The sequence below is a fragment of the Pyrus communis genome, chromosome 7 (genome assembly GCF_041283825.1).
Source record: "Pyrus communis isolate YQ-2024b chromosome 7, ASM4128382v1, whole genome shotgun sequence".
In the NCBI taxonomy this organism is placed as follows: domain Eukaryota; kingdom Viridiplantae; phylum Streptophyta; class Magnoliopsida; order Rosales; family Rosaceae; genus Pyrus; species Pyrus communis.
Window position 1 is genome coordinate 5,575,765 of NC_142571.1, and position 27,265 is coordinate 5,603,029.

The window sequence follows — 27,265 nt, forward strand, 5'->3', positions numbered from 1 at the left end:
CGTGGCTTGGCTTCCCCCATAGTAGTAAGTCCGGTTCTGGCCGGTTCCTTTGCTCACGTATATCTTCTTCGTTAAAATTCCATTTCGTGAACATTATTCATCTACACATTCATGGAATAGAGCCTATCTTGAAAGTCCACGATTGACCCAAAAAAAAAAGTTAACGAATTTTTAATGGCTAATTACAAAAAATTAAACTTTGTAACTAACTAAATTTATAAAATTTAACGAAAATAAAATACATTCTCATGACATTCCTAGCATAAAAAATATAAGGTTCTAGACAACTGACGTAAGTGATGCACCAATACGTCATTCCATCTTCACATACCTCACAATGAGTTCTAGGGTTTCAGACCAACTCAACAGAACCAATAGAAAGTGAGATTTCAGACCAACTAAATATAATCCAAATAAAGCAGAGTTTCAGACCAGCTCAATGGAAACCAGATGGAGATAGGGTTCCAAATCACTGAACGGAATTGATAGATAAAAGCGATTCTGAACCACTTAACAGAATTCAATGAAGACAGGGTTCTAGACCACTCAACGAAATCGATAAGGATAAGGATTCCAGACCACACAGTGGAATCCAAGGAATATAGGGTTTCAGACGATATAACAAAATCGATAGGGAAAGAGATTTTGGAGTATACAATACTTACAAGACAAATATTCTTTTTATTTTATTTTTTTTATTGTTTGGGAGTAATATTTATGTGCAGCCTTGACTATTCCACCAATATGTAACTATCGGCATTTATTTTGCTTTGAACTTCCAACAACCTTAACCCTAAATAAGCGAAACGATGCTGCGGTGCTAAACCAAACAAGAGAAGTATTGATTAATTGAGTAATTTAAGTTAGTGATGCACATGGAGTTTCGATCAAAGAAGCAAATAGCCTTCATCTGTCTGTCCGTAGTAACCTTGTTTAGCCTTCCAGGTCTCTTGTTTGCCGAAAATATTGTTGTTGAAGATGTTCATGTAGGTGTGATTCTTGACATGGGGTCAAGGGAAGGGCAGATTATTCTCAGTTGCATTTCTACGGCCCTGTCTGATTTTTACCAGCTGCATAAAAACTATACCACAAGGCTACTTCTACGAACCAAGGATTCCAAAGGAAAACCTCTACATGCTCTATCAGCTGGTGAGTCGCATATATCTTTTCTTTTTAAGTTTTTATGGCAGCTACGTACCATTAAATAATTAGCTTTATATATAGTGGCATGCAGTTATACTTAGTAATTATGTAACTTGGTGCAAGTTTGATCTCTACCAATTTTTTTCTTTCTCAACAATTAACCATTTAACACACTAATATCATCGTTCTATGAAAAAATAGTAATTATAAGAAGCTGTCATCAAATCTCATCTATGTTGTTTCTCTAATCCCCTTGATATATTCGCAACCAATAAAAAGGTTTTGACCCAAAAAAGAAAAAACCAGTAGAATATTTGTTCCCCTTAGTCAACAAGGGGATCATACAAGCAGGGCTGCGGGTAACAAAACGTTATGCTATTTGTACCAAGTAATCTTGGGATTGTAATTGGAGATTTAGGACAGAATATGTAGAAGATTATATTTGGGACATTCGAATTACATAAAAGAGTTCCAATTTTTATGCAACAGAAAGAAAATCCAAAGGAATTGTTTACAACGATAGTCAACTCCAATTAAATAGCCTAATTTGTTGGATAGTGGCCAAATTAGCTCCATGTTTTGTGGCTTTTTCAAAGCCATGTTTTGTGGTTTTTTCAAAGCCATGTTTTGTGGCTTTTTCAAAGCCATGTTTTGTGGGAAAAGTTTCGTTCTCTTAAACACCCGTGGGTGTTGGTTCAAATGAGAGAGCTCATTTCGGTTTTGAGGAAAACAAGAGAGAGAAGAGAAAAGCATCCAAAGAGATGGTGAGAGCATTTGGCTCTACCATGGGCATGGGTGAGAGAAATCAAGAGAGCTAGAGTGAAAGATCTCTTGTGAAAGAACTCTTGGGGTAGAGTGAGGCTCTTGGGAAAATTCTGTGAGTGGGTGTACAAGGGATATGGGATTGGGTTATGTCGATTTAACTCATGTGTAACTTGTACTGTTTTTCTCATAGTGAAGAGCAATATCTCTCCGAGGACGTAGGCAGGTTTTTGCCGAACCTCGTAAATTTCTCGGTGTCTTTATTTCTTGTATTTTAAACTATTCAACTGTGGGTTTGTATGTTGGTGAAGATAATCAACCAAGGCACAACATAATTAACAGCTCTCATAAGTCTTAGGAGAAGGATTCAAGTCTTAACACTCTTCAAAGTTGATCCATCTGCAAGGTGATCTCCAGACTGCACGTGGCTTGGCTTCCCCCATAGTAGTAAGTCCGGTTCTGGCCGGTTCCTTTGCTCACGTATATCTTCTTCGTTAAAATTCCATTTCGTGAACATTATTCATCAACACATTCATGGAATAGAGCCTATCTTGAAAGTCCACGATTGACCCAAAAAAAAAAAGTTTACGAATTTTTAATGGCTAATTACAAAAAATTAAACTTTGTAACTAACTAAATTTATAAAATTTAACGAAAATAAAATACATTCTCATGACATTCCTAGCATAAAAAATATAAGGTTCTAGACAACTGACGTAAGTGATGCACCAATATGTCATTCCATCTTCACATACCTCACAATGAGTTCTAGGGTTTCAGACCAACTCAACAGAACCAATAGAAAGTGAGATTTCAGACCAACTAAATATAATCCAAATAGAGCAGAGTTTCAGACCAACTCAATGGAAACCAGATAGAGATAGGGTTCCAAATCACTGAACGGAATTGATAGATAAAAGCGATTCTGAACCACTTAACAGAATTCAATGAAGATAGGGTTCCAGACCAAATCGATAAGGATAAGGATTCCAGACCACTCAGTGGAATCCAAGGAATATAGGGTTTTAGACGACATAACAAAATCGATAGGGAAAGAGATTTTGGACCTCTCCATGAAATCCAACGAAGGCAGGGTTCAAGACCACTCAACGAAACTGATAGGGAAAGGGATTCTGGAACACTTAACGAAATTCAACGAAGATACGATTCTGGACCAACTTAATGGAACCCAGACAGAGCACGATTTCCAAACCACTCAACGGAACCGAACAGAATTATAGGAACCTGTTTTAGAACAACTCAAGGGAATTAGACATGATTCGAGTTTGGTGTCACAATTTCCCATAATAATTGGTTAATGGTCCTCTACTAGCCCTCTCATTTCCCAAACATTTTAAATATACATAGCAAAACACATTTCATAAAATAGATCGATGACTAAATTCAAAAGCAACAATCTAGCAGAAAACATATTTTATAAATTCATGTCATGTCCACTAAGTATACTAGCATGAAAATTTTCAGGGTAATAACCATACCACATATACTAAAGTCACTAATATACATATAGAAGCCTAATAACCACGTGAATTCTGGTAAGCCGTCACTTACACGCAAACTGAGGTGCACATCCCCATGATGGCTTACTTATCAAAGTAGGCCTAGTAGGTTCTATTAGGTCTTCAGTAATGCTAATTTTGGTATTTAAGAACAATTCAAGACAATTTAACCAAAAGTCAACCCTTGTTCAACGTGGTCAACAATTGGGTCAACAACCTTACGTAATCCCCTCAAGAAGATCCACAAATTTGATTTTCGATCCACAAGTTCCTAAGGTTAGCACAATACTTCACAATAACATACTTCAATTCCATAATGATCCAATGGTCAAATCTTTGCCAGCTCCAAAAGTTGAGTGGCAATTAATAATGGAACTAGGTTTACAAGATTGAATCTCGTCAAGCAGATATCAAAAACGAATTCAGACATCGAAATTAGCCAAATGGAAAAAGTGGGTAATTGGGCCCACCCATCGGCCGCTGCAACCATGCGCTTAACAGAACTGACAGGGAGAAGGATTCTGATGGAATCTAACGAAGACAGGATTCTAGAACACTCAACATAATTGATAAAGAAAGGGATTTCAGACACTCAATGAAATCCATAGGGAAAGAAATTTTGACCACTCAATAGAACCGAGAAGAGAGGGATTCCAAGACCACTCAACGGAATCCAATGAAGATAGGGTTTCAGACCACTTAATGGAAATGATAAGGAAAAGGATTCCAGACTACACAACAAAATCCAACAAAGATAGGGGTTCCAAACCAATTAACAAAACCCAGACGGAATGCATGGTTCCAAAATACTCAACGAAACCGAACAGAATTCTAGGATCCTAGTATAAAACAAATCAAGAGAATTGGATATGATACGAATTTGGTGTCACAACTCCCCATAGCAATGAGTTAACGATCATACCTAGCCTATCGTTTAACAAATATATCAAATATGCATACCTAAACACATTTCATAAAATAAATTGATGACTGAATTTAAAAGAAACAATTTAGTAGAAAACACGTTTTATAATCCATGTCATATCTGCTAAGTATAATAGCATGAGAATTTTCAGATAATAACCATACCACATATATTAAAGTCACCCACATATAGAAGCCCAATAAACGTGAATCCTAATAAGGTTTCACTTACACGCAAACCAAGATGTATATCACTCAGGATGGTGTACTAATCAAAGTGCCAACTAGGATTTATTGGGTCAGTAATAATGATAATTTGAATATTTAAGAACCAAGACATTTTGACCAAAAGTTAACCTTAGGTTAATGTGGCCAACGGTAAGGTCAACAACCCTACGTAATCCAACCCAAAATATCTGCCTATTCGATTTTTGATCCACAAGTTCCCAAGGTCAACATAATACTTCCACAATAACATACTTCAATTCCATAATGATCCAACTTTCAGATCTTCGCCACCTACAAAAGTCGAGTGGCAGTCAATTGCGAAACTAGGTTTACAAGATCGAATTTCACCAAATGGATGTGTGCCAAAAATAAAAAATAAAAAAAATCAGGGCATCAAAATTAGCTAACTGGAAAAAAGTGGTTTATCGGGCTCACGCGCCGCCACCGCCGCACTGCTAAACATAGTGGCTTGTGGCAACGACTTGTTGGAATACAACCAATACCAAAGTTGACTCATAATGTGTTAAATGAAGCTCGTGAAGAGTACATCAATTTTCTTACCTTTGTTGGAGTGCGAATCTGGCCAAAATGAGTCAAAATTAGCCAGGAAGTTGTTAGATCCGAGAATGGGTGCACCCTTACCGTGGACTCATCGGTGCTCGAACATCCAAACCAAAGCTCTGTTTGTAATGAGGTCACGATGAGTCTTAGTGGTTGTGGTTGGCATTGAGGTGAACGAAGGAGGTAGACTCTTGCGTCAGAAAAGTCGAGCCTTGATATGTCGAGAACGGTTGCTAAACGAAGAAAATATTGGGTGACAAATGATCCTTGGGATGAGGGTAGTTAAACCCAAGTGGAGGTCGAGGTTGATTTGCCGAGAAAACATCGAAATCGACCTCAGAAAGTTTGCACGAAAACGAGCCAGTCGTAGGGTCGGGGGGGGGGGGGGCGGGGGGGCAACTGGTCAACTTGTGGGTTATCTTTCCCTAAAATAGTAAGTCTGGTTTTGGATTGCTATTTGTAGTCTCTAATTTACTATTTTTCCCTTCCCTTTGGTCGTTTATATCTCCTTCGTTAAAACTCAGTTCCACGAACGATTTTATCATACATGTGCATAAGCCCTATCAGTAAAGTCCACAAATGATCCCAAAAGGTCTATGAATTTCTTTTATGGCTAATTACGAAAAATCGAACTTTATTACTAACAAAAATTCTAAAATTTATTGAAAGAAAAATAAATTCGCGTAAATACAAAATACAAAAATTTAAATTGTGAAAATCTGAGGGTGAGATTTCACATATAGAGGCGACATACATAGTTTGGGTGTACGGGATTAAAGAACACTAGAGGTTGAGCCATGTATATGTTTGGAGGAACTCATGTATAAGGCATTTTTTGACTTTTAGTTGACAAAGAGGCTAGCCACAACAAATTGCTAAGCTCAAAACAATGTGAATTGCCGTCAATTTGCCACATGGCTCAAGCTTTCAGTGCAGTTGTTGCCAAAGGCTGAAGAAACCCTTTGCCATCAAGTATGCTTTTTAACATTCAACAAAGCCATCAGGTTTGTGCTTGATGCAAAAAACCTATTTGCAAGAACCTGCGTTTTGATTAGGGTGAGAAGGAACAATGGACCATATATATTATTGCGGAGAAGAGCATTAATATCCTCGTTCACAGCCCATATAAATGCCATAGAGGATTCTTAAAAGCATGAGAAAAAAAAGATAGGTTCATCAATCGCAAGAGAAACTTAAAGAGCATGGGGGAGAGGATACTGTAATGTTCCATTAGTGCATGTCCTTGGTTTGGAGATGCAATCTTGAGGCCTGGTGACCATTAGATGAATGGAGGCCGTGGTAGATTATGCAGAAGGCTGACTGGCATGAGCATAAGGCAATACGCTAGGTAAAAGATGCTGAGGTGGAAGGCACATATTGGATATAATAAACAGGTGCATGTGCAACTTGAGGAAATTTGGTTAGGTTCAACTATGTGAGGCATGCAGAAAAGGGCATGAACTGGCCGAAGCTAGAGAAGGCATATGGCCTGCCACATTTGGCATGGGTTGGTTTGTGGGCTCGTAAAGGATAACAAGATTTCAGAGGAAGTGACAAGCTGATTATTAGACCATGGAAATGTTGGGCTAGAAAAGGATTGGCCTCACATGGAGACTTATACATACATGGAAACATAGTAGGAAGTGCATGTTGAATCGATGAAATGTTGCATAAATGTTGAGTTTGGCATGGAAAGCTACGTGATAGGGAATTTGATATGCAAAGTGTTTTAGATTCATATATGAAAATGCAATCATGTACTTACCTTATCAAATTGTTTAGACCTAATATTACACCATAGCCCTCGTGTAATCCAGATCGTTGAATGAATTACCAAGTTGGTTGACAGCCTAGAAATGGGGCTATCAGTCTCGGCCCGGTAAAACATTGTTGGTGGTGTGGCCGAGAAAGAAGGCTTTGAATTTCGGCATGGTAGTATAGTATTGATAGAGTAGTCGAGTCCTAGATGAAGTAGGATTATTTGAGGATCATGATTGGTTTCTAATAAGATTTGAATTAATTGTTTGAGGATCAAGATGAATTTCTAGATAAAGTATGAATTGACCACATACTAAGACTAGGTTTAGAATTCTAGATCGAGTTGAAGAGGGTGAGACTTGATAGTGACGGAGTACGTAAAGCCTTTTTCACACCCTTTTGTAAAAACTAACTGTTTCACTAACCGTTTGCTCAGATTTTGAGTGGATAAACGAGTTTAGGTTGGCAGTTGACGGACGATGACAGACCAAATAGATGGGATTTTCCTAAAGTAACTAATGAAGACCACCGACTAAATAGACAAGGCTGAAGTCGTAGAGTCCATTTTCCTGATGAGTCTCAACCGACTAAATAGACAGGGATTCTCCCAAGTCTATGACTGACTATTATCTCAAGTCTCAGGTAGCGAAGGGTCTTTGATTCTTTCGTCGAAAGAGGTATGTCTCAAGCCTTTTTGACGAAGTGAAATGTCCTATAATTGGTTACTCCTACGTTACATTTAGAGTACGGCACATTGACGGCGAAACCACTTTTACGATTAAGACACTCATCTTTTTCGAGTATCTTTGTCCGTATAGTTTGATACCAATTTGACGGACTTATATTTAACAAATATAGTTGAGGCTGCCGAACCTAATGCAAAAGTTTAAAAACTTCATAGCGATTTGCATTGTGTTGAGGTTCTAGAACACAAAGCTGAAAATGCTCTTTCCTCGGTCGAAGTCTCTTAATTCAGAATTCAACAACACATTTCATCGCATCACCAATCAAGATTATTTGCCCCGTCGAGCTGGGTAGGGAATTGGCACACTTGCATTAGTATATTCAAAGCACCAAAAGACATAATTAGCTCTTAGTACTTCGACCTCCGAGCCATGTAGGCTATATAATTTTTATGACCAACACAAGTCCAAACCTTTCCAACTTGCAGAGCAAGAGATCAATAAAGTCTTTACTTCCGATTTCTAAAATCCAATTAGTCTAATAAACGAACATTACAACTCAACTCTTGTCTAATTTGTTGAGGAAAACTTGGAGTACACAATTCTAACATAAGTGTTGGAGAGACAAAACAAGTAAACAAATTACTTGTATTAACTCACAAAAGATTACAATACACAAATTCTCAGGGACACTCTTTAGAAGCTATCACTCACTCTTTCTAGAGACACACTCTAAACCACACACACTCCTCACAAGATTACTCTTACTTCTCACTCTCACTTAGCTCTCTCTTGATTCTTACTTCTTGCTTGTTGTATTGTTTAGCATAGCACTTCACCTATTTATAGGTGAGCTTAACGACCTAGACTTTGCATAATAGCCACACAATATTACAAGCTACTAGAACTTTCTAGCTTAATCACCTACTTAACATGCATATTTGAACTAGAAAAATCTAGTTCATTTGCAGCTGCCCACCAATATGCTTGCTAGAGTTCTCTAGTAAAATCCCATGCATGATTCTTCTAGAATACCAAGACCTTCATAATGGGCTGGACCTTAATATTTGGGATGGTGTTGTACTTTTAACACTCCCCCTTAATACCAGCTTATTCTTTTCTCCATACCGAGTTGATAATGAAACTTTTCAAACTTGCTGGTACTCAAACCTTTAGTGAACAAGTCCGCAACTTGTTCATCTATATTGATTTGCCTCATCTCAATCTCTTCTTGCAAGACCTTCTCTTTAATGAAATGATATTGTACCTCCACATGTTTAGTTCTTGCATGAAAGACTGGATTTTCCGCCAAGCGAATTGCCGATTAGTTGTCACAGTACCATGGTACATCATAATCTACTAATTGATGTAGATCACTTATCAACTATACCAGCCATGCATTCTCTTGAGCTACCATTGTTGCTACTCTATACTCTGCTTTCGTGGTTGACAAGGACACTGTTGGTTGTTTCTTGCTGCACTACGAAACTACTCCAGAGCCAATTCTAAAGACATACCCAGTGGTTAATCTCCTGGTGTCATGATCTCCTGCAAAATCTGCGTCACAATAGCCAACCAACTTACAGTATTCACCTTTCTTGTACAAGAAACCATAGTCAATATACTTTTTACATATCTCAATATTCGTCGAACCGCTTCTAGATAAGCCTTATTTGGATTTTGCATGTATCGACTCATCACACCAATTGCATAAGGAATGTCAGGTTGAGTTAGAGTCAAGTAGATCAGACTACCTACCAATTGTCGATACATTGTTGCATCTTCCAAGTCCCTGCCTTTATGTGCACACATCTTGGCATTAGGTTCCATTGGTGTCGAGATTGGTTTGCATTCAAGCATTCCAAACTTCTGCAACAAATCATTTGCATACTTTTGTTGACACAAAATACCCCTTCTTGTGTGCGATCAACCTATAATCCAAGAAAGTGCTTGAGTTGTCCAAGTTCTTTCATCTTGAACCGAACTGACAAATTCTCCTTTGTTCAACGAATTTCTGCCTCATCATCGCCAATGATGATTAGGTCATCCACGTACACCAGCACGACAAGTAACTTTCCTCCATTAGCTTTAATGAATAGGTAAGAATCTGCATGCCCACTGAGTAACCACTTTGTGTTAGAAATTCTGGAATCTTACCGTACCACGCCCTTGGTGCTTGTTTCGAACCGTAAAGTGTTTTCCTTAACTTGCACATGTACTCAAGATGAGCTTTGCTTTCAAAAGCCCATTGCATGCATCATGTAGATCTCCCGATCTAACTCTCCATGTAAGAAAGCATTATTCACTATAAATTCCAATCTTTATTAGTTGCAAGTGCAAGTAGGACTCGTACGGTCGTAAGCTTTGCTACTGGACTAAACGTTTCATCATAGTTTGGTCCATACTACTGAGAGAAGCCTCGAGCCACCAACCGAGCCTTGGACATTTCAACTGAACCATCAAGACGATGCTTTATCTTGTACACCCATTTGCAGGATATGGGTTTCACATCCCTTGCCTTTGGCACCAAATCCCAAGTTTTGATTTTCCTTAAGCGCAGTGATTTCTTCTTCCATAACTCTTACCTATTCAGAACTATGTGATGCCTCTTCAAACATCTCAGGTTCTTTTGCTGCTCCATCAGCTATGACAGCATTGGCATATTTAGGATTTGGCTTTCGTATTCTTGTTGACTTCCTTAGTTGTGATTATGGAGTTGGTACTTCCACTTCACTAGGTCTAACTTCTCCTGGTTGTTGATACACACCAGTTTGCCAAGGACTCTTAGGTACTTCTTGCTTGACATTGTCACCATCAAGCAATTCCTCGAGCTCAACTGGACTTGATTGGACATGGGTAGCTTGGTCTCCCATTTTCTCCTGCAATGTATCTTCAATCTCTTTCAAGTCAGGCAACACCTCATTTTCTGAGCACCAACAAGATGATGCTTTTGAGTCTCATTCTTCTTCCAAGGCTAGAGACACTACGGCGTCCCAGTTATCTTCACTTTTCTTCTCCGAGTTGGTGACTTTACTCTATGTGGGCTTTTTGAACCAGCAATCATTTGCCATGTGGCCCTTTCTTTCCACAATTGTAACATTTTCCTCAAATCTTTTATTATTTTGGGATTGACCATAGTTGTTGTGATATGTTGGAGCTCCCCCTTGCCGAGAACTCCCCTCATTCTAATGACCTTTCTCCTTGTCACCATTTCTTTTCAATCCTTCACCAACATGCTACTTAAAGCTGCCCTTATATCTATTGGTGTAGAGCGTTTCTTCCTTACCTTTTAATGAGACCCCTCCCATTTGCTTTGCCAAAGCTTGTTGATTGGCAAACAAATTCTCAAACTCAACAAATGATGGTTGGGTCAGTCATCCTTGTACAGTAGCAACGAAGCCTCGATATTTAGGTATCAACCCATGGATATTTATTTTTTTATTTTTTTATCCTTGATTCTACAATGGCAGCACTAGGATCTAACTTAGAAATTTCACGACAAATAGACTTTACCTTGTGGAAATATTCGGTAATCGTCATGTCTCGTTGGGCCACCGATAATAACTCATTCTCGAGAAGCTGCAGTCTTGTATCATTCCTCTTTGAAAAGAGTGTGGCGAAGGTGTCCCACGTTTCTTTCAGTGTTTTAACTTTCCTTATGTGCTCTAACAAGTCCTCTTCAACTGTGGTTTTTAAGGCAAACATGGCTTTACCTGCCTTGATCTTCCATTTACGCAAAGTGCCGCTAGTGTCTTCTTTCGGCTGTGTAACTTCATTACCGTCGACGACATCCCAAAGATCTTGGCCTTGTAGGTAAGACTCCATACATGTCACCCATGTGTTGTAATTTTTGTTGTTCAACTTCTTGATTGCTCTAACAACCTGAAGATTAAACATCCTGTCGACAGAACTTTGATAAGCCGTACAAAATTAACCAACAGTCTTGCAAAGTAGTAAACTTCTCACGATTCTTGAAAGCTTCACTAGAGATGGTCCCTGATCATACTGCGTTGATACCAATTGTTGAGGAAAAACTAGAGTACACAATTCTAACACAAGTGTTGGAGAGACAAAACAAAACAAAATTACTTGTATTAACTCACAAAAGATTACAACACACAAACTCTCAAGGACACTTTTTAGAAGCTATGACACTCACTCTTTCTAAAGACACCCTCTAAACCACTCACACTCCTCACAAGACTACTCTTACTTCTCACTCTCACTTAGCTCTCAAAAATTCTTACTTCTTGCTTGTTGTATTGTTTAGCATAGCACTTCACAAGTTTATAGGTGAACTTGACGACCTAGGTTTTGCATAATAGCCACACAATATTACAAGCTGCTAGAACTTTCTAGCTTAATCACCTACTTAACATGCAGATTTGAACTAGAAAAATCTAGTTCATTTGTAGCTGCCCACCGACATGCTTGCTAGAGTTCTCTAGCAAAATCCCATGCATGATTCTTCTAGAATACCAAGACCTTCATAATGGGCTGGACCTTAATCTTTGGGCTGGTATTGTAGTTTTAACATAATTGTCTAGGAAATTACCAATCTAAATTTAGAACTTTAGTACCACCACAGGCGGTGTTCAGGTGTACACAGAAAAAAATCTTCATTTGCGTATAGAACAAATAACCTAAGACAACCAATTACAGTAATTACATGAGCTAACAAACAGCTATCTTAACAGGTTATCTTGCCAGGTACTTGAATTAGTACGCAGTAGGTACAATTATTTATCATTAAATAATTTTTTTTTTATTTTTTATTATTTAACTCTGCTCACGATCCTCAACAATTGCAGCTCTTAATCTTTTGGATAACATCAAAGTGGAAGCAATAATTGGTGCACAAACAAGAATCGAAGCAAGCCTACTGGCAGAATTAGCAGAAGAAGTTAAAGTCCCCATAATGTCTCTTTCTGGACCGAGTCATTCTCCACCTAGAAAATATCCCTTCTTCGTCGAGATCACACAGGATGAAACATTTCAAGCTGCGGGAATAAGTGCCCTTATTGAAGCTTTCAGATGGAGGGATGTTATCCTTTTATATGAGAACTTAAATTATGGGAGGGACATCATTCCATCTTTGATCCATTCCTTACAAGAGGCAAATGTTAATGTTGCATATAAAAGTTGCATTTCTGCCTCCTCGACAAACGAACAGATCAGCGAGGAGCTCCGCAACATCATGAAGTTGAGGACTACGGTATTTGTGGTGCATTTGTCACACTTGCTCGTTCCTCGCTTTCTCCTAACTGTGAAAGAGTTAGGAATGATGAGTGAAGGGTATGCTTGGATTATGACATCAACTAGCCTTAGTTTCTTGCATTCCTCCACGGACTCATCTGTGGTTCAGTCAATGGAAGGGGTATTGGGTTTAAAGTCTTATATTCCAGCATCAACCCGCCTCCACAATCTTACTTCAAGATTGAGGAGGAAGTTTTACACGGAAGATCAAAATATGGGCATATGATGCAACTTGGGCTCTAGCAGAAGCAGTAGAGAGGACGGGGACAAAATATTCCACAAGACTATTGAACCTAATGGATTCGAATAATATTACCAAACAGGGCCTTATTCTTCTTCGGGAGATATTGCATACTAGGTTTACAGGTTTAGGTGGAGAAATTCAATATCCAAATGGGAAGCTAATTTCAAGTGCATTTGAGATTGTAAATGTGATAGGAAAAGGGGAGAGAAGGGTTGGATTTTGGCCTTGTTACAAGACATTCCACCAAATTAATAACAGAAGAAATTTACTTTCTGCTAACGATATGAAGACAATCATATGGCCTGGAGGGTCATCAACTTTCGTGAATGGTACCAAGCTGCAATTGAGTACTGAAATAAAACTAAGAGTTGGTGTTCCACTAAAAACTGGGTTCAAGGAGTTTGTGCGTGTGGACCATGATTTTCAAACCAATAGAACATATTTCTCAGGGTTCTGTATAGACGTATTTGAAGCTGCAGTTAGAGGATTGCCATATAAAGTACACTATGAGTTTATTTCATTTCCAAATGCCAGTGGATACTGGACATACAATGATCTTGTCTACCAGGTTTATCTTCAGGTATATGCTTACTTGGAAAAACATAATCTAAAAAATCTATTCAATTTTTGGATGAGTGTTGCTATTTGGATTCCACGTGCAAAGTGACGAGTAAACGTGATGCAAATAACATTATTCAAAACACTTTCTTCAAAATCTGTGTGGTTGGTAACGGAAAAGATCTATGTTTAATTTATTAATTATTTGGTATTTCTTTTCTTCTTTTGGTCGAGAACTATTTAGTCTTTCATTGTGAGTTACTTTTGATTACTTATGAAATTTCTAATTAAATTATTTTGTCTTTGTGGTTGGGGGCTGTGTGGACTGGTACACCAGAATTACGATGCTGTTGTGGGAGATACGACAATCAAAGCGAACAGATCTCAGTATGTTGATTTTACAATACCGTACACTGACTTAGGAGTGGGAATGCTAATAAAAAAGGGAAAGACAAACATGTGGATTTTTTTGAAACCGCTTTCAGGAGACCTTTGGATAGCAAGTGCCTGTTTTTTTATCTTAACCGGTTTGGTTGTGTGGGTAATCGAGCGTCCAGTCAACCAAGAATTCCAAGGCACGCCATTGCAGCAAATTGGAACAATATTTTGGTTCTCCTTCTCAACCCTTGTGTTTGCTCATAGTAAGTGCTCTATAATCTCATCACTTATCCAGTTAATGTTATACAACTTTTACTTCAGCTAATGAAGAAATGCTCAACTCAAAAATATATATTTTAAGATCTTTATTTGTTAATTCATACAGGGGAGAAGATACTAAGCAACTTGGCAAAGTTTGTAGTGATCATATGGGTGTTTGTTGTGCTTATACTGACTTCCAGTTACACTGCAACATTAGCATCAATGATGACTGTCAAACAAATACAGTTAAACTCGGGGAACTATATAGGTTACCAATCATTCACCCAAGTTATAGAGAACTCCTCGAGGTTCAAAAGCATTAAAATATATGGTACAATTGAAGAATATGTTGATGCTTTATCAAGAGGAAGTAAGCATGGTGGTGTTTCTGCTATCGTTGACGAGGTTCCATACATCAAGGCCTTCCTCGCAAAGTATTCCGCTGACTACTCAATGATTAAGACCGAGTCTATAACCAATGGTTTCGGCTTTGTTAGTAACCTCGCTCCCTAATTGACATGCATTAATTTAATACGCACTAAAATTAGCGAAGAAGCATGATATATTTTTTAGCTTGAAGATGTATTTCTACTCGATAATTAACGTGTAATCAGAATTTTAATAAACTATACAATAAACTTTCAATAAATAGCAGAAATTTATTATAAGCTGATTAATTCGTGTTCATGTTTTGTATCAGGTTTTCCCGAAAGGTTCGCAATTGGCCCATGACATGTCAAGGCAAATTGAAATTCTAAGAGAAGAAGGAAAGCTACTAGAGATGGAACAAACTTGGTTTAGTAAAACACCTCTTACATTTGACGACTCGAATACTAATGGTCCGAATGCTCTGAACTTCAGCACCTTTCGCGGTTTATTCCTCGTTAGTGGGGTTGCTTCAGCTTTTGCTCTTTCCTTATTCACTATTTTCTCACTCAATGAAAAATGGCATGTCCTGGAGAAATGCAAATGTCGGAATCTGGTTCGAGAAAAGCTGCAGTTTGTAAGGAAGTGCTTCTCTAACAAAGTCTCCAGTCATAATGGAGAAAACTAGTATTGCACGCGATGCTAGCTATAAAATATTTGTAGCAACTAGTGGAGTGAATTCAAATACATTGTTGTATTAACTTACTAATTGACCAGTTAGGATTTCAGAGCTCTTATGAATTTTTGAATGGAATGTATGTATGTATTTTTTATTTTCATTTTAGTTTTATTAACTTACTAAGTGACCTAAATAAGCTTATCTTGCTCATCAATCTTGCTACATCCTGAAACAAGATGGATGATTTTAACATTAAAAATCTGAAAGAAAGCAGCAGCCACAACTTAATAAGTTATACAAGAAATATGCAGAGCGTATGAGTGAACGTATGTATATATAATAGAACTAGTAAAAAAGAGGAACAATTGAAGGAGCAAATATCAAAAGCTGTAACCCCAGTTTTGAGAGCATATTGCAAAATAGGGCAAATAGTTGGATAATATATATATATATATATATGTTTTTTTTTTTTTTTTTTTTTGAATAAACGATATTATCTACACTAAGGGATGAGGAAGTGGGCTAAGCCTCATAATGGGCTAGCAATAATGTGATTCAAATTCGTCTTTAGCAAGAATTAATCTAAGACCTCTCACTTACAAGTGAAGAGGAATATGATTAGATGGTAATGCTAAGTGGCCAAAACAGCAACTTTTAGAAGCTACTTTAATAAAAGGCTGACTTGAGCCTTTAATGAACATTTTCAATTGCTGTAATAACTTCATTAATTTTTTGAAAATGACATTTTTAGCATTCCACACACATTTTATCTCTTAGAGAATAAAGTGACTGTTATTTCCTACCACCACCATAACCACAACCTCTGTCACTGTGTCCACAACCACAACCGCCTCCACCACCATTGTCACCACCATCATTACCACCACTGTTGCAACCACCATCGCCAACACCATCACCATAACCACAACCGCCACCACAATCAGAACCGTCACTACCGACATAGTCACCACCATCATCGCCACCATTGCCGCCAGCACCACCACCATCACCACAACGCTGCCACCGGTGCTACAACCTCCCTACCACCATTGTTACCTCTACAACTGAACCATCACATCCCACTATTAGCACCACAACCATCACCACAACGCTGCCACCGATGCTACAACCTCCCTACCACCATTGTTACCTCTACAACTGAACCATCACATCCCACTATTAGCACCACCACCATACCTCCATCATTGCTACTACCATCACCACCACTGCAATCACCACCACCAACCCGCCACTGCTGTCGTTGCCCCCGCTCCTACTACTATGTCCATTTTGTCATTATATACAATCATATTAATTTTTTATTAAAATTTACCAAACAATTTTATATTACTTTTCAAAATCACAACACGTTTAAAACACAATCAATTAAACGCTTATCTGCTTTACTTTACAATTGATTATTCTTAAAACACAGTATAACCAAAAAAAAATACAGTAGAAGCATTTTTTTAAAAAGTACAGCAGAAACAGTTTTTAAACACAACAATCCCAAACCAATCCTTAGTGTAATTTCTAGAACCTAAAGGAGTTTTGTGAAAATGAAAACAAGAAAATCCTCGGGGTGTTTGTGATATTATCCTCTGTTATGTGGGTGTTAATTCAAGGGACAGATGTCAAACAACTAGACTAGTCACAGGGTTGGCACAGAGGATTGGACACAGCAGAACAAACCCGAAAGAGAGGAAGAGGCGAAAGAATACGGAATCGGGTTTTGTCCACTTCATCTGCGTCTCCAGTCTGCTGCCATCATTGTACTGCTCTCCCTCACTTGTAAGAGCAGCATCCCACCCAAAAGCTCCTATATTTACAACAGGTACTCTCTCTCTCTCTCTCTCTCTCTCTCATCTAGATTGTTGAATGTTAGATCACTGCCCTCACTGGGCACGTTTTTCATATATTTCTTTCAAGGGTTTTGGACTTTGCCCCCAACCCTCTTATGTGTTCGACCAAATGCCTGAAAGAAATTCCCCAAATGCTATCTTAATCCTGAGTCTTTCGGCCACTGATGGATCTGTTTACTTTACCCTTTTAAAACTCAAAATTTTGTGCCTCTGAGTCTGCATTTTGCTTATTTTATGCTTGTTTATGTGCTAAAGTTAACAATCAGACATTGGGTAGATTGTATTTTCCCTTTTGAGATGTTTACCATTGATGGGGTTTTCTTCTTGAAACACTATACCATGATCTGTTCTATCCATTGTACAACTCCAGTGTAGCGCGGCAACGGGTGCACGTTTGTGTAGTAATATATGCTCTAGTAGGAATGAAATATTGTTAATCTAAGTCTTTTTTCTGTTTGATACTGCTATTGTTATTATTATTTTTGCACCCATTACGATAAATTCTTGGCTTCGCCACTCCGCCAGTTGTTGACGTGAATGAGGACAACGTGAATCATATCTTTCGTTTAAATCCATTGAAATAGCATGTGTTGATGAAAAGAAAGCTCAGATTGAATATTTATTATGGTCCCATATTTTGTACATGCTCAAGAAAGTGATTCTTTTGATAGGTTACCATGGCAACCCTAAGAAATCTGAAAATCAAGACTGGTACTTGCAAACGCATCGTTAAGGAGCTTCATTCATATGAGACAGAGGTTGAGAGAGAAGCTGCAAAAACAGCAGACATGAAAGAGAAAGGAGCTGATCCTTATGACCTGAAGCAACAGGTTTGGTCATGAATCACGAGTCATGACATGCATCAGACACCATGTAGAATCATTAAGTTGTCATCTTCTTTTAATAAATATAATCTTGCAGTTCTTCTCCTCATAAAACTATTGTTGTCGCAGACATTTGATTAGTTGAAACCCACAAATTTGTTATGTGGTAATTCAAGATTTTTATTTGTTCAGTCAAAATTTGTACAATGGATAGTGCTTTTCACACATCCCATTTTACCTCTCACACACCCTTGTTAATTTGTCCATTGATCTTCTTCAATTCATTCGATCCGATGGCTGGAAATTGAAAGGGGTGTGTGAGAGGTAAAAATGGGTGTGTGGATAGCACCACCCTTGTACAATTAGGAATAACATGGTTTCTGGGTTTTCTAAACTTATAAGTTCCTGAACTTCTCTCTATGTTGCTTAGCTGTTTTGATTGCGGCAACCTGTCATATATTCTGTTTGTCATATGCGAGTCAGTTATCAACTGTTTTTGGATTTTATGTGTTCTAGCCTTTTAGGTATATTTCATTCCTTGTAGTGGGTATATATTACTGGATTGCTAAGTATACAGCTTTGTTAAGATTTCTCAAATTAGGTTGCCGTTTTTCTTTTGAATATTTTCGGCATCAATCAACTTGTTCTACTTGTTTGGTTAACATTATATCGTTATTGTAACCTAATAATGTTCAGAAATGGGTAAGATGTACTTTGCACCCATGAATAAATGTGGAAAGTCACTTGCCAAGCCTGTACCGCAGTAGTAGAAAAATAATTCCTAAATTTTTGTTTCTTATTTTTCACTAATTCTAGTAGTAAACTTTTCAAACCAAATTCCTGTTGGCTGATAACTTATTTGTTTGCTTGCTTGTGTGTAAAAATTGTGGTAATTTACAAGCTTTTGACAGAAGAATGAAGGTTTAAAATGCATAAATTAGTTGATTGACTGTTCTATGTTTTTTTTATTTTTTGGAGACCCATTAGTTCTAAATAGGTTATAGTAGTTTTTCCCATCACCTAATGTTCAAACTGAAGGCCATTGAATCAATCTTACTTCTGATTGCTTGAAGTTCTCCTATTTCCTTTGTTAAGCTACTTCATTGAGAAGTAAACTGAAGAAATGAAAAGTTAAATGGATAGATGCATATCCCTTCCAAATAAAATTCATGTCTTCTTGGTTTCCTTACAGGAAAATGTGCTGGCTGAATCTAGGATGATGATTCCCGATTGCCGGAAACGCTTGGAGGCCTCATTAGCTGACCTGAAAGGAATTTTGGTATGTACAGTCTTGGTTAACCTTAATTTCAATTAACGACTCCGATAACCCCAATTTGTTAAGCAACATAATTACTTTCAGGCTGAAGTAGAAGAAGAGTTGAACCAGAAGGAAGGTCCTGAAATTGAAGAAGCTCGAACCATTATTGGAGAAGTTGATACACTGTTTCAGACAACAGAAGCCTAATGTCATGGTTGTTGTAACATTGCTAACATCGCGTGGTTTTGGATCTCCATCGTCTTTTGTTCTGTTTCATACGATGGTTTTCTATGGATCCTTATTCTCTTGCATGTATTGATATTTTCCGTTCCCTCGACAATCTTTGAATTTCAGTTTGTTTGCAACTATGCTATTGAATGAAGAAACGAAAGATTTGATACTAGTTATTCTTCTATTCTTTCCCTTTCCTTCCTGCTGGATCCATCTGTTCCCGAATAAGTCCATAACGTGTGAGAACAACATGGAATCAAAATAACCAACCTAATTATTTCTTCTTCCCTTTCTTTTAAGTGACATCTTGGTTTTACGGTGTACTCGTTGAATATTTGCTTAACAACAGAAAATTGTGCGTGTATCCGGTTGCATACAACCCACAACCGGTGATACATAAGTTTTCTTGCTTATCAAGGCATCCAACTGTATTGGCCTAAACGAATTTCGGGCACCTAATTCCGCGTAAGGGCCAACGACTCTAGAATTTCCTAGGCTTCTAGGGTTTTTCTCCGAGGAAATGAAGAAATTCACCAAGTTTTCAGTTCGATTTACAAGAAAAAAGTTATATGTTTTCCCAAAGCCTATCCTCCCATGATAAAAGAGTATACTGCCACCAACTAGATGTATAACGACGCCGTGTTGGCTTACTGCTACCATGAATGAGTACTTAAACAATCTTTAAGAGTTCTAAATAAGAGTTTTCCTGTACACAAGCCAGATGTTACATCAATCAATAAAAACTATAGCTGTTTTATGTGCACGGAATCATATAGAAGGGCAGGAGGGTTTCCTGAACTTCCGGAAGGGCCTACATGCATCAATGCTGAGATCAACTGCAGCTGCAAGAGCCATGAAGATGGCGGCATCCTCCACACAAGTCACATGCCTCATTGCTAGTTGTACCAATGGCTTGCTGGCTTTTCCTTCCCCTTGCACACTACAGCTCATGACGAAACCACCAACATCTGGATACAAACCTGCAAAGTCTCCACTGGTTTGTGGGCTTGGTATCGGACTGGCGGCTGCTGTTGCCGCTGCTGCCTGCATCTGTTTGTCTGTGTCTATGGAAAAGTCTCCACCCTTTTCAGCATTGATGCGGATTTCAGACATGAAGAGATCCACAGCCTCCTGGCATTCTGACAGAAGGCGAAATCGACAGCAAACGGAGTCTCTGATGCCACGCTCACGCCATGCCTCAAGCTTTCCCCATGGCTGCCAGCTATCAGGCCTGTAAGCATCAGGACTAACAATCAACCAAGCTCCTGGGTTGGACCTTGCAACCCAATCACAACCTGTTGCTGGAACAAATGGGGTTGTTATAAAGGCTGCTGCAATAGCCGAGCCAGAGAGATCATGTATTGTCACCTTCCATCCCTTTCTCTCTCTTCTCTCTGTATCCAGATCAGGATTGTTAGCAGCACCTGACCAGTATGTGCTCAATGGATCCACCTGGGGAACCCTGTAAATTCATTAAACTATCAAAACTACATCGACACAATTGTGAATTCAAATTAGAAAACCAAACTGTTCATAGCAAGAGAGGAAATTTGGAGCGTTGGATACTGTATCAAACACTTCCTGGATATTCATTAATAAAACTAAAATGTTCTGATTAATCCGAAATTTATATGTAACATTGTAGGTCACGTTGGTTCTTGAAAATCAAATAGAAAATAAGAAAGAAGCTGTTTTGTGATGAGGCAAACAAGGGGACTCGGGAAAATGACACAAGACAAGTACAGTGAGTTTTTTAATACAAAAGACCGTATGACAATGATGTGGCAAGATAATCAACAAACTTTTTTTAGGCACCCCCAAGTTGTATCTTACACTGCAATCTGCAAATTTAAAACAACAAATTGCCTCTTGAAACTAAAGCAGTCAAAACCATACAACTCAGCAATCCTTGTTCATCGAACAAGAATCTAGAACCAGTATAAACATTTGACAAACAAAAGTTCTGAAATCTTAAAACTGTAGCATCCTCAAAAATCTTAGTATTGTAAATTATAAAGTTAAAATAAGTCACATCACCTGTCTCGGATGAACTTGCAGCTGAAAATAGGCTGTTTAATGGAGCCTTGAAGCTGAACTATCTGAGGACTAAGTTTTGTTGCATCATCAAACTGGAAAACATATCTCGGATCAGGATCTAGTCTTACTCTCAAATGAAGCTCCGCACTCAATTTTCCATTCTCCTGCTTGTTTTTGCTGATTGCTATCCACCCACTGAAAAGAACCACTGACTTTCTTTCCCCCCATTCAGGACCAACCTCAAGCTTATATGTCCCAATTTGCTGCCTTTTGGTCCCTACACCACAGTGGGATCCCTTCTTCCCAGTGAAAATAGCGATCTCCAGACATGAATGAGGATTGTAGAAACAGCCGGGTTCCAGCAGTGCTTTAATATCAGATTCTTCAAGATAAAAACTGGAGGCAGTGCTATGAGAATCAGGTGCAGCAGCTTCAGGAGAAGATACTAAGGGAATTGATGCTGTCTGCATAGGGAATCCTCGAAGGCGAATTTCACATGAATATGGGGAAGAGAATGCACGAACACCAGATTTTTCAGACTTTAAAGGTGTTCCAGGAATCCTTAGTCCAAGTGAGCCTATTGACAACCTAATAAAAGCCTGAGGATCCATTCCGGTCACAAAAATTTCCCCATTATATCTAAAGCCACGATCTTGGACGGCCTGTGCATCAACAGAATAGCGACAATTAGATCACAAAAAATTAAGTAATGAAATTCGATGGCATATCAATGTCAGAGGGTGTTAAAGTGTTATGTGGGGGACTAAGAGTTTCTCTTTCTAGGGTCCTATTTCTAAGATAAAAGGAAAGCATAAAGACAATAGCATCACATAGTAAGTAGACAAAATTGAATAATAAATATTACTTCTATTATTATCTTAAAAAAACGCTGTTATAGTGCTCAAAATTACAGCATTAGAAAAACGTAAACACTATCTGAAAGGCCGCCGAAGGCTTTTGGCAAGATGAGAAACAGAAGGTTTTAGGTATACTCACCCACAGTGACCGTTCCTTATGTACTCAGAGGTCTTAACAATTGTTGAAAATTTCAAATCCCTTGATCATTTGCGCCCAAGTAAACGCCTAACAATACACATGGCAATAACTATTTAATATTTGAAGAATAAACAAGTAAAAACGAGTAGTGTTATGAATATCTAAACAGGATCTGTGACTTTCACCATTTCTATCCAATTTTCTCAACTTTAATAAACTGAACTGATATGGTGTGACAACAGAGCCGGTATGAACATTCAGTGGAGAACCACAAGTATTTAGACAACAACGTCGAGAAACAACACTATAAGACCATGACAGGAAGATCTGAAACCTCTAAGATAGCTCTAAACCTCACCAAAGCAGGTAACATTACAATTTTGGCATAGCTCACCTCCAAAATTGAAACATAAGAAAAAAACATTATCTGATTTTTGCTTTTCAGTTTTTAGCGAATTCTCAGAACCAACTACCTGCCATATAAGGGGGCTACAGTGAGAAAAATATCAAAGCTTTGCACGCCAAGAAGAGATTCCTCAATATTTCATTACAAGTCATAGAAGCAGATAAATCAATTGGGTGGAATAAATCAAAGGAGAACACCAAATAACAACCCATGGTCGGTTTCAGCAAGAAGAAGCTTTGATTGTATGCAAGAACCCGGCTTCAAAGCTACACAAAGTCTTTAACTTCAAAGCTACACAAAGTCTTTAACTTGCACAGCTGCAGAGCTCTAATTGATCAATTTAATGTTGAACTAATGCCAAATCATATTCAGGATTTTATCTGACAATTCACGCAATATCGCAGAGCATTCATTATCAAACAGTCCCGCTACAAATCAACTAACGTAATGTAATGTTCCTAATGAAGTTAACGACTTTCTAACCAATTATTCAATGATGTTACACAGAAAGAATAACATACAATTACCTCAGTGGACTTGGATTATGTATCACAAACCCAAATTTACAAATCACGGAATTCGGCTTCAGGCCTTGAGAATTGTAGCTCAAAATAGTTGTTATAACATGATTAGTTTTCTGATAGATTTCCCATATATAAGAAAGATACTAACAAAAGATAGGATCATACTTTCTTCTTAGAATAAACATAAAACTACCAAGAGAAAGAAAGCTGGCGCAGTGCATCTATATGTTCTTAATATAAGGTACTTTCACAGTGTTTCAGTTCATTTATACAAGAAGTTACTGTGCTATCGAATGCACCATGTAGCATGCTGACGCAGTGCATCAAATCCACCCATATAATAATGAGTGTAGAATCATTAATACATAAGTCCTAAATGTTGAACTTTAACCCATCATACTGTATTAATGATTGTACATGTGTTATTATACGGGTGGATTCAATATACACCACAGCAGCATAACACGCGTTGTATCTCATACATACAATTAGTTATGCATTTATACAAAGAGCGATGTTATTGGAGAAGAAGTAATGAATATAAGGCCCATTTGGCGTTTTATCAAACCTCAGCCAGTAAGTGAAGCAGGGTTTCCATTTAAATAAATGAACATTCAAGCCAACTTAATAACAGATAAGTTTCCATTCAAGGTAAAACATCTCGTGTCATTTGTAAGGGTTGTTCATAGGACGCAATTGACTTGCACTCTTTACCTCATGTGACAAGTCTTCGACTCAATTTCACACTAATTTAATAATCTCTGGTCAAATTACATTAACCTAAAACCAACTTCGCATTCCTTTAAATTCAAGCCAACCACAGTCCACTCTATACAGATAAACAGGGAAAAGAAGATGCACTTACAAAATCTAAGAAAGTAACAAATCAATGAGGTCAACAATGCTTCACCTAAGCAGATTGTCTTGGCTGTGTTCAAATTATGAAGCTTTTTGTGCGGATTGACCTGAATTTAAAAATTTCCATTACTCGTATCGTCTTGTGCAGTTTCCCAGCAGAACAGCAAAGATTAGGCTTCTAAGAATCAGTTAGAAATCCAAGACTAATCAAACCAATAAATTTCAGAACCCTCCCTTAATCAGAAGTTGAATTAGTGGGGAAGAGGATGATTACTAATTAGTAACCAACATACTAAACAACAAAACTCTTGCATCCAACAGACCATTGAAGCTAAAACAAGCCAACCAACACAGTTCAAATGTCAACACACTAAGCTCAGCCAAATTCAAATTTCATCAAACTAAGCTCAACCCACAAAATTTTTCCATACAAAGTACACAATTCAGCACGATAGAACCCCCAAAATATCAGAAACATTGAGAGTACAGATAAAAAAGCAGAGTCAAGAGTCACAAAAACAAAGTTAATTTGCAAGCATCACGACAGAACAAAAACAAAAGAGAAAAAGAGATGAGAATTGCGGGAGTACCTAAATATTGCGCAGCTGAAATAAAACCACTGATTGAGCAGCAGAGAACCAGAAATCCCAAGAAAACAAGAACAAGAACAAGGACAAGATAGAGAGATAGAGAGAGAGAAAGAAACGCCAAAAACTGGATTATCCAATAGGACAAATCTCTTACCTTCTTTTAGGGAAAGGGAAGGAACCGAATGTGGGTGCAATAAATATATGAGTAAATGATTGATGTGAACTTCAGTAGCAACTCTAGAGAGAGAGAGAGAGAGAGAGAGAGAAACAGATGGGAAGTGGGAACTGCTGCTGTTGGGTGTCTTTCTGTACTGTGAGTCGGCTTTGGATTTCACGTAGTAGGCTGTGGGGGATCAAAAGGACACACAGCACACCAGAGCACCACTCTTTTCCCTCCCCTCCCCTCTGCCTTCTCACCGTAAACAAACCAAAAATACCATCATCATTTTCTTCTCTTCCTTTCTCACTCTGGCTCAGCTCCACCTGCATCAGTCATCACTATATAACGTATTTTACTTTCATTTTAATTCCCACTGTGTTTTCTTTATTTAATTCATAACCAAATTAAATGAAAATAATCTCCTCTTTGTATATATGAAAAATAAAATTATAGTATGCCGATAACACGACTTGTTACACAAAGTGTCATAATACAATTGATTGTAATTGTTTTTTCAAGTTTCCAACCCACTTTAATATTACACTTGTTTTACTGTGCCTTATTTCTGATGCACTAAAATTTTTTTTGTCCATATGGCAATATTTTGTCACGCTTATATTGTCATATGCGTGGAACCAAGAAATAACGTTCAACCAAAAAATAACAAAAGTTGTCACAACAGTAAAAGGGCCACATCAGTTTAACCGAGAGTCATTTTTGCACTCATCTTTTCACCTCCTGCATTTTCTTATTTATCTTAGCAGTTTAGATTGAATAATTTAGAAAATAATCGATATAGTGAATTGAAATGGGTGGAAACCACTCGTTGAACGTAAATTGTGACCCCGGCAACCATTATCTTATAAGATATTCCAAAGCAAAAATATACTTAACGCACAATGAAGATAAATAGTGCAAGTGGTGATTGTTTTGGTAGTTAAAACATTTCATTTCAATTAATTGTATTTTGAGTTCATACATTTTTTTTCTTAATATAAAATATTGCTTAAAAAAAAGTAACAATCTCTCAACAAAAATTCATAAATAAAAATGGGCTGACATCCTGTGAAAATAAATATATAAAATTAAACGTTCTCTAAATTATTTAGTAATTTAAAAATGCACTTTAATTTTGACGTTTAATATCAAATCCAATGCCGCATATTTTATTTTTTATTTTTTTGCCAAAAAAGATAACTTTATTTTCTGGTGAACAGTGACCACGAGAACGGAGATGATTATTGTGTTATCATTATTAATACATGGATTATTATCTAAAGAATTAAAGAAATAAAAGTAAGAGATGAGCAGATGAGAGGGATAGCGGTGGTCGTGAATACAGCTGTAACCAACACTTGTTTGCTTAGCAGTTGAATTCCCTCCCTCCAATCTGTCCCTTCCCGATTCTAATTTTCTTTGACAACTCTGACTTCATCTCCTCTTCTCATTTTTTTTTCAGATTTCGTATTATTACCCTCACTAATAAGTTAGACTAAAAAAAAATGAAAGAGTTGAAATTGAGATGCATTCAGTTAAAAAAGTAGTAGCACAGGTTTGCGGCCCTAGTACTAATAAGTTGGACTAAAAAAAATGGAAGAGTTGAAATTGAGATGCATTGAGTTAAAAAAAAGTAGCAGTTTGCGGTACTAGACAAGTTTTTGCATGGAAATTTAAAGTTTTCTGATTTTCGGTTCTTTGTACATTGATATGTATAAAAAAAAAAAATCGTTAAATACATAAAAAAATTATTTCACATTGAACATCACTAAAAATGAATATCAAAAGAAGATAGATAGACAAACATTACTTAAATATTATACGTCTCACGTTTTAGACGCAAATGTACTAAATATTTGTAGTCAAGAGTCTAAGATTGAGAGTGAAGAACAATCAAACTTGATGATCAAGAGAGTAAAGAACAATAAAACTTGATTGACGAGTATAATAAATTTAATAGCGGCAATTGGTTTTTTTTTCTTTTCTTGAATCAATATCACACTAACAAATCAAATATTAAAATAATCCATTGAATAATAAATTATTGAAAAGAAAAATATAAATTCAAAGTTTTAATTACCTTAAAGTACAATATTCAAGACCATGTCATAGTTAATTTAAACATTCAATTGAAATGGAGAGATTGGGAAGTTGAAAGAAAAATAAATTTCAAAGAGACTTGAGTTTTATAACTTTATATG

The 27,265-nt window shown here is 37.4% G+C and overlaps 3 protein-coding genes and 1 long non-coding RNA gene across 14 annotated transcripts; 2 read left to right on the forward strand and 2 right to left on the reverse strand.

Annotated features, from left to right (window-relative positions):
• Positions 1-749: 749 nt before the first annotated feature.
• Positions 750-15,481, forward strand: LOC137733381 (glutamate receptor 1.3). 2 transcript variants are annotated; one of them, XM_088697777.1, is made up of 6 exons: positions 789-1,149; positions 12,391-13,659; positions 13,975-14,024; positions 14,123-14,278; positions 14,401-14,768; positions 14,977-15,481. In XM_088697777.1, exons 2-6 carry the CDS (start codon positions 13,586-13,588, stop codon positions 15,328-15,330), a joined length of 1,002 nt encoding a protein of 333 aa, XP_088553903.1. In that variant the 5' UTR covers positions 789-1,149; positions 12,391-13,585; the 3' UTR covers positions 15,331-15,481. The 2 variants fall into 2 exon arrangements, with proteins under 2 accessions (XP_088553902.1, XP_088553903.1); XM_088697776.1 differs by having other exon boundaries at positions 750-1,149; positions 13,975-14,278.
• LOC148695503 (uncharacterized) lies at positions 828-5,528 on the reverse strand. The gene is made up of 3 exons (XR_015964601.1): positions 5,139-5,528; positions 2,237-4,868; positions 828-1,685 (listed from the first exon to the last, which is right to left on the reverse strand). It is a non-coding gene; the product is annotated as an uncharacterized LOC148695503 (long non-coding RNA).
• Positions 15,482-17,015: 1,534 nt separating the features above from the next.
• LOC137735027 (tubulin-folding cofactor A) lies at positions 17,016-19,668 on the forward strand. The gene is made up of 4 exons (XM_068474385.2): positions 17,016-17,155; positions 17,855-18,013; positions 19,200-19,286; positions 19,368-19,668. Exons 2-4 carry the CDS (start codon positions 17,861-17,863, stop codon positions 19,470-19,472), a joined length of 345 nt encoding a protein of 114 aa, XP_068330486.2. The 5' UTR covers positions 17,016-17,155; positions 17,855-17,860; the 3' UTR covers positions 19,473-19,668.
• A 491-nt stretch (positions 19,669-20,159) lies between these two features.
• Positions 20,160-25,473, reverse strand: LOC137734154 (uncharacterized). 10 transcript variants are annotated; one of them, XM_088697780.1, is made up of 6 exons: positions 24,908-25,473; positions 24,370-24,424; positions 22,924-23,002; positions 22,530-22,616; positions 21,534-22,195; positions 20,160-20,958 (listed from the first exon to the last, which is right to left on the reverse strand). In XM_088697780.1, exons 5-6 carry the CDS (start codon positions 22,142-22,144, stop codon positions 20,265-20,267), a joined length of 1,305 nt encoding a protein of 434 aa, XP_088553906.1. In that variant the 5' UTR covers positions 22,145-22,195; positions 22,530-22,616; positions 22,924-23,002; positions 24,370-24,424; positions 24,908-25,473; the 3' UTR covers positions 20,160-20,264. The 10 variants fall into 10 exon arrangements, with proteins under 10 accessions (XP_088553906.1, XP_088553905.1, XP_088553908.1 ...); XM_088697779.1 differs by having other exon boundaries at positions 24,325-24,424; XM_088697782.1 differs by lacking the exon at positions 22,924-23,002.
• Between the last annotated feature and the right edge of the window lie 1,792 nt (positions 25,474-27,265).

Bases quoted from the DNA above. Each gene is read 5' to 3' on its own strand.
- LOC137735027 (XM_068474385.2), top strand. From the start codon at position 17,861: ATGGCAACCCTAAGAAATCTGAAAATCAAGACTGGTACTTGCAAACGC. The intron at 18,014-19,199 runs GTTTGGTCATGA...GTTTCCTTACAG, and splicing joins CTTATGACCTGAAGCAACAG to GAAAATGTGCTGGCTGAATC. The intron at 19,287-19,367 runs GTATGTACAGTC...AATTACTTTCAG, and splicing joins CTGACCTGAAAGGAATTTTG to GCTGAAGTAGAAGAAGAGTT.
- LOC137734154 (XM_088697782.1), bottom strand. From the start codon at position 22,144: ATGGATCCTCAGGCTTTTATTAGGTTGTCAATAGGCTCACTTGGACTA. The intron at 20,959-21,533 runs GTGATGTGACTT...ATGAATTTACAG, and splicing joins TGCAAGTTCATCCGAGACAG to GGTTCCCCAGGTGGATCCAT.
- LOC137733381 (XM_088697776.1), top strand. From the start codon at position 13,132: ATGGATTCGAATAATATTACCAAACAGGGCCTTATTCTTCTTCGGGAG. The intron at 13,660-13,974 runs GTATATGCTTAC...CTGGTACACCAG, and splicing joins TCTACCAGGTTTATCTTCAG to AATTACGATGCTGTTGTGGG. The intron at 14,279-14,400 runs GTAAGTGCTCTA...TAATTCATACAG, and splicing joins AACCCTTGTGTTTGCTCATA to GGGAGAAGATACTAAGCAAC.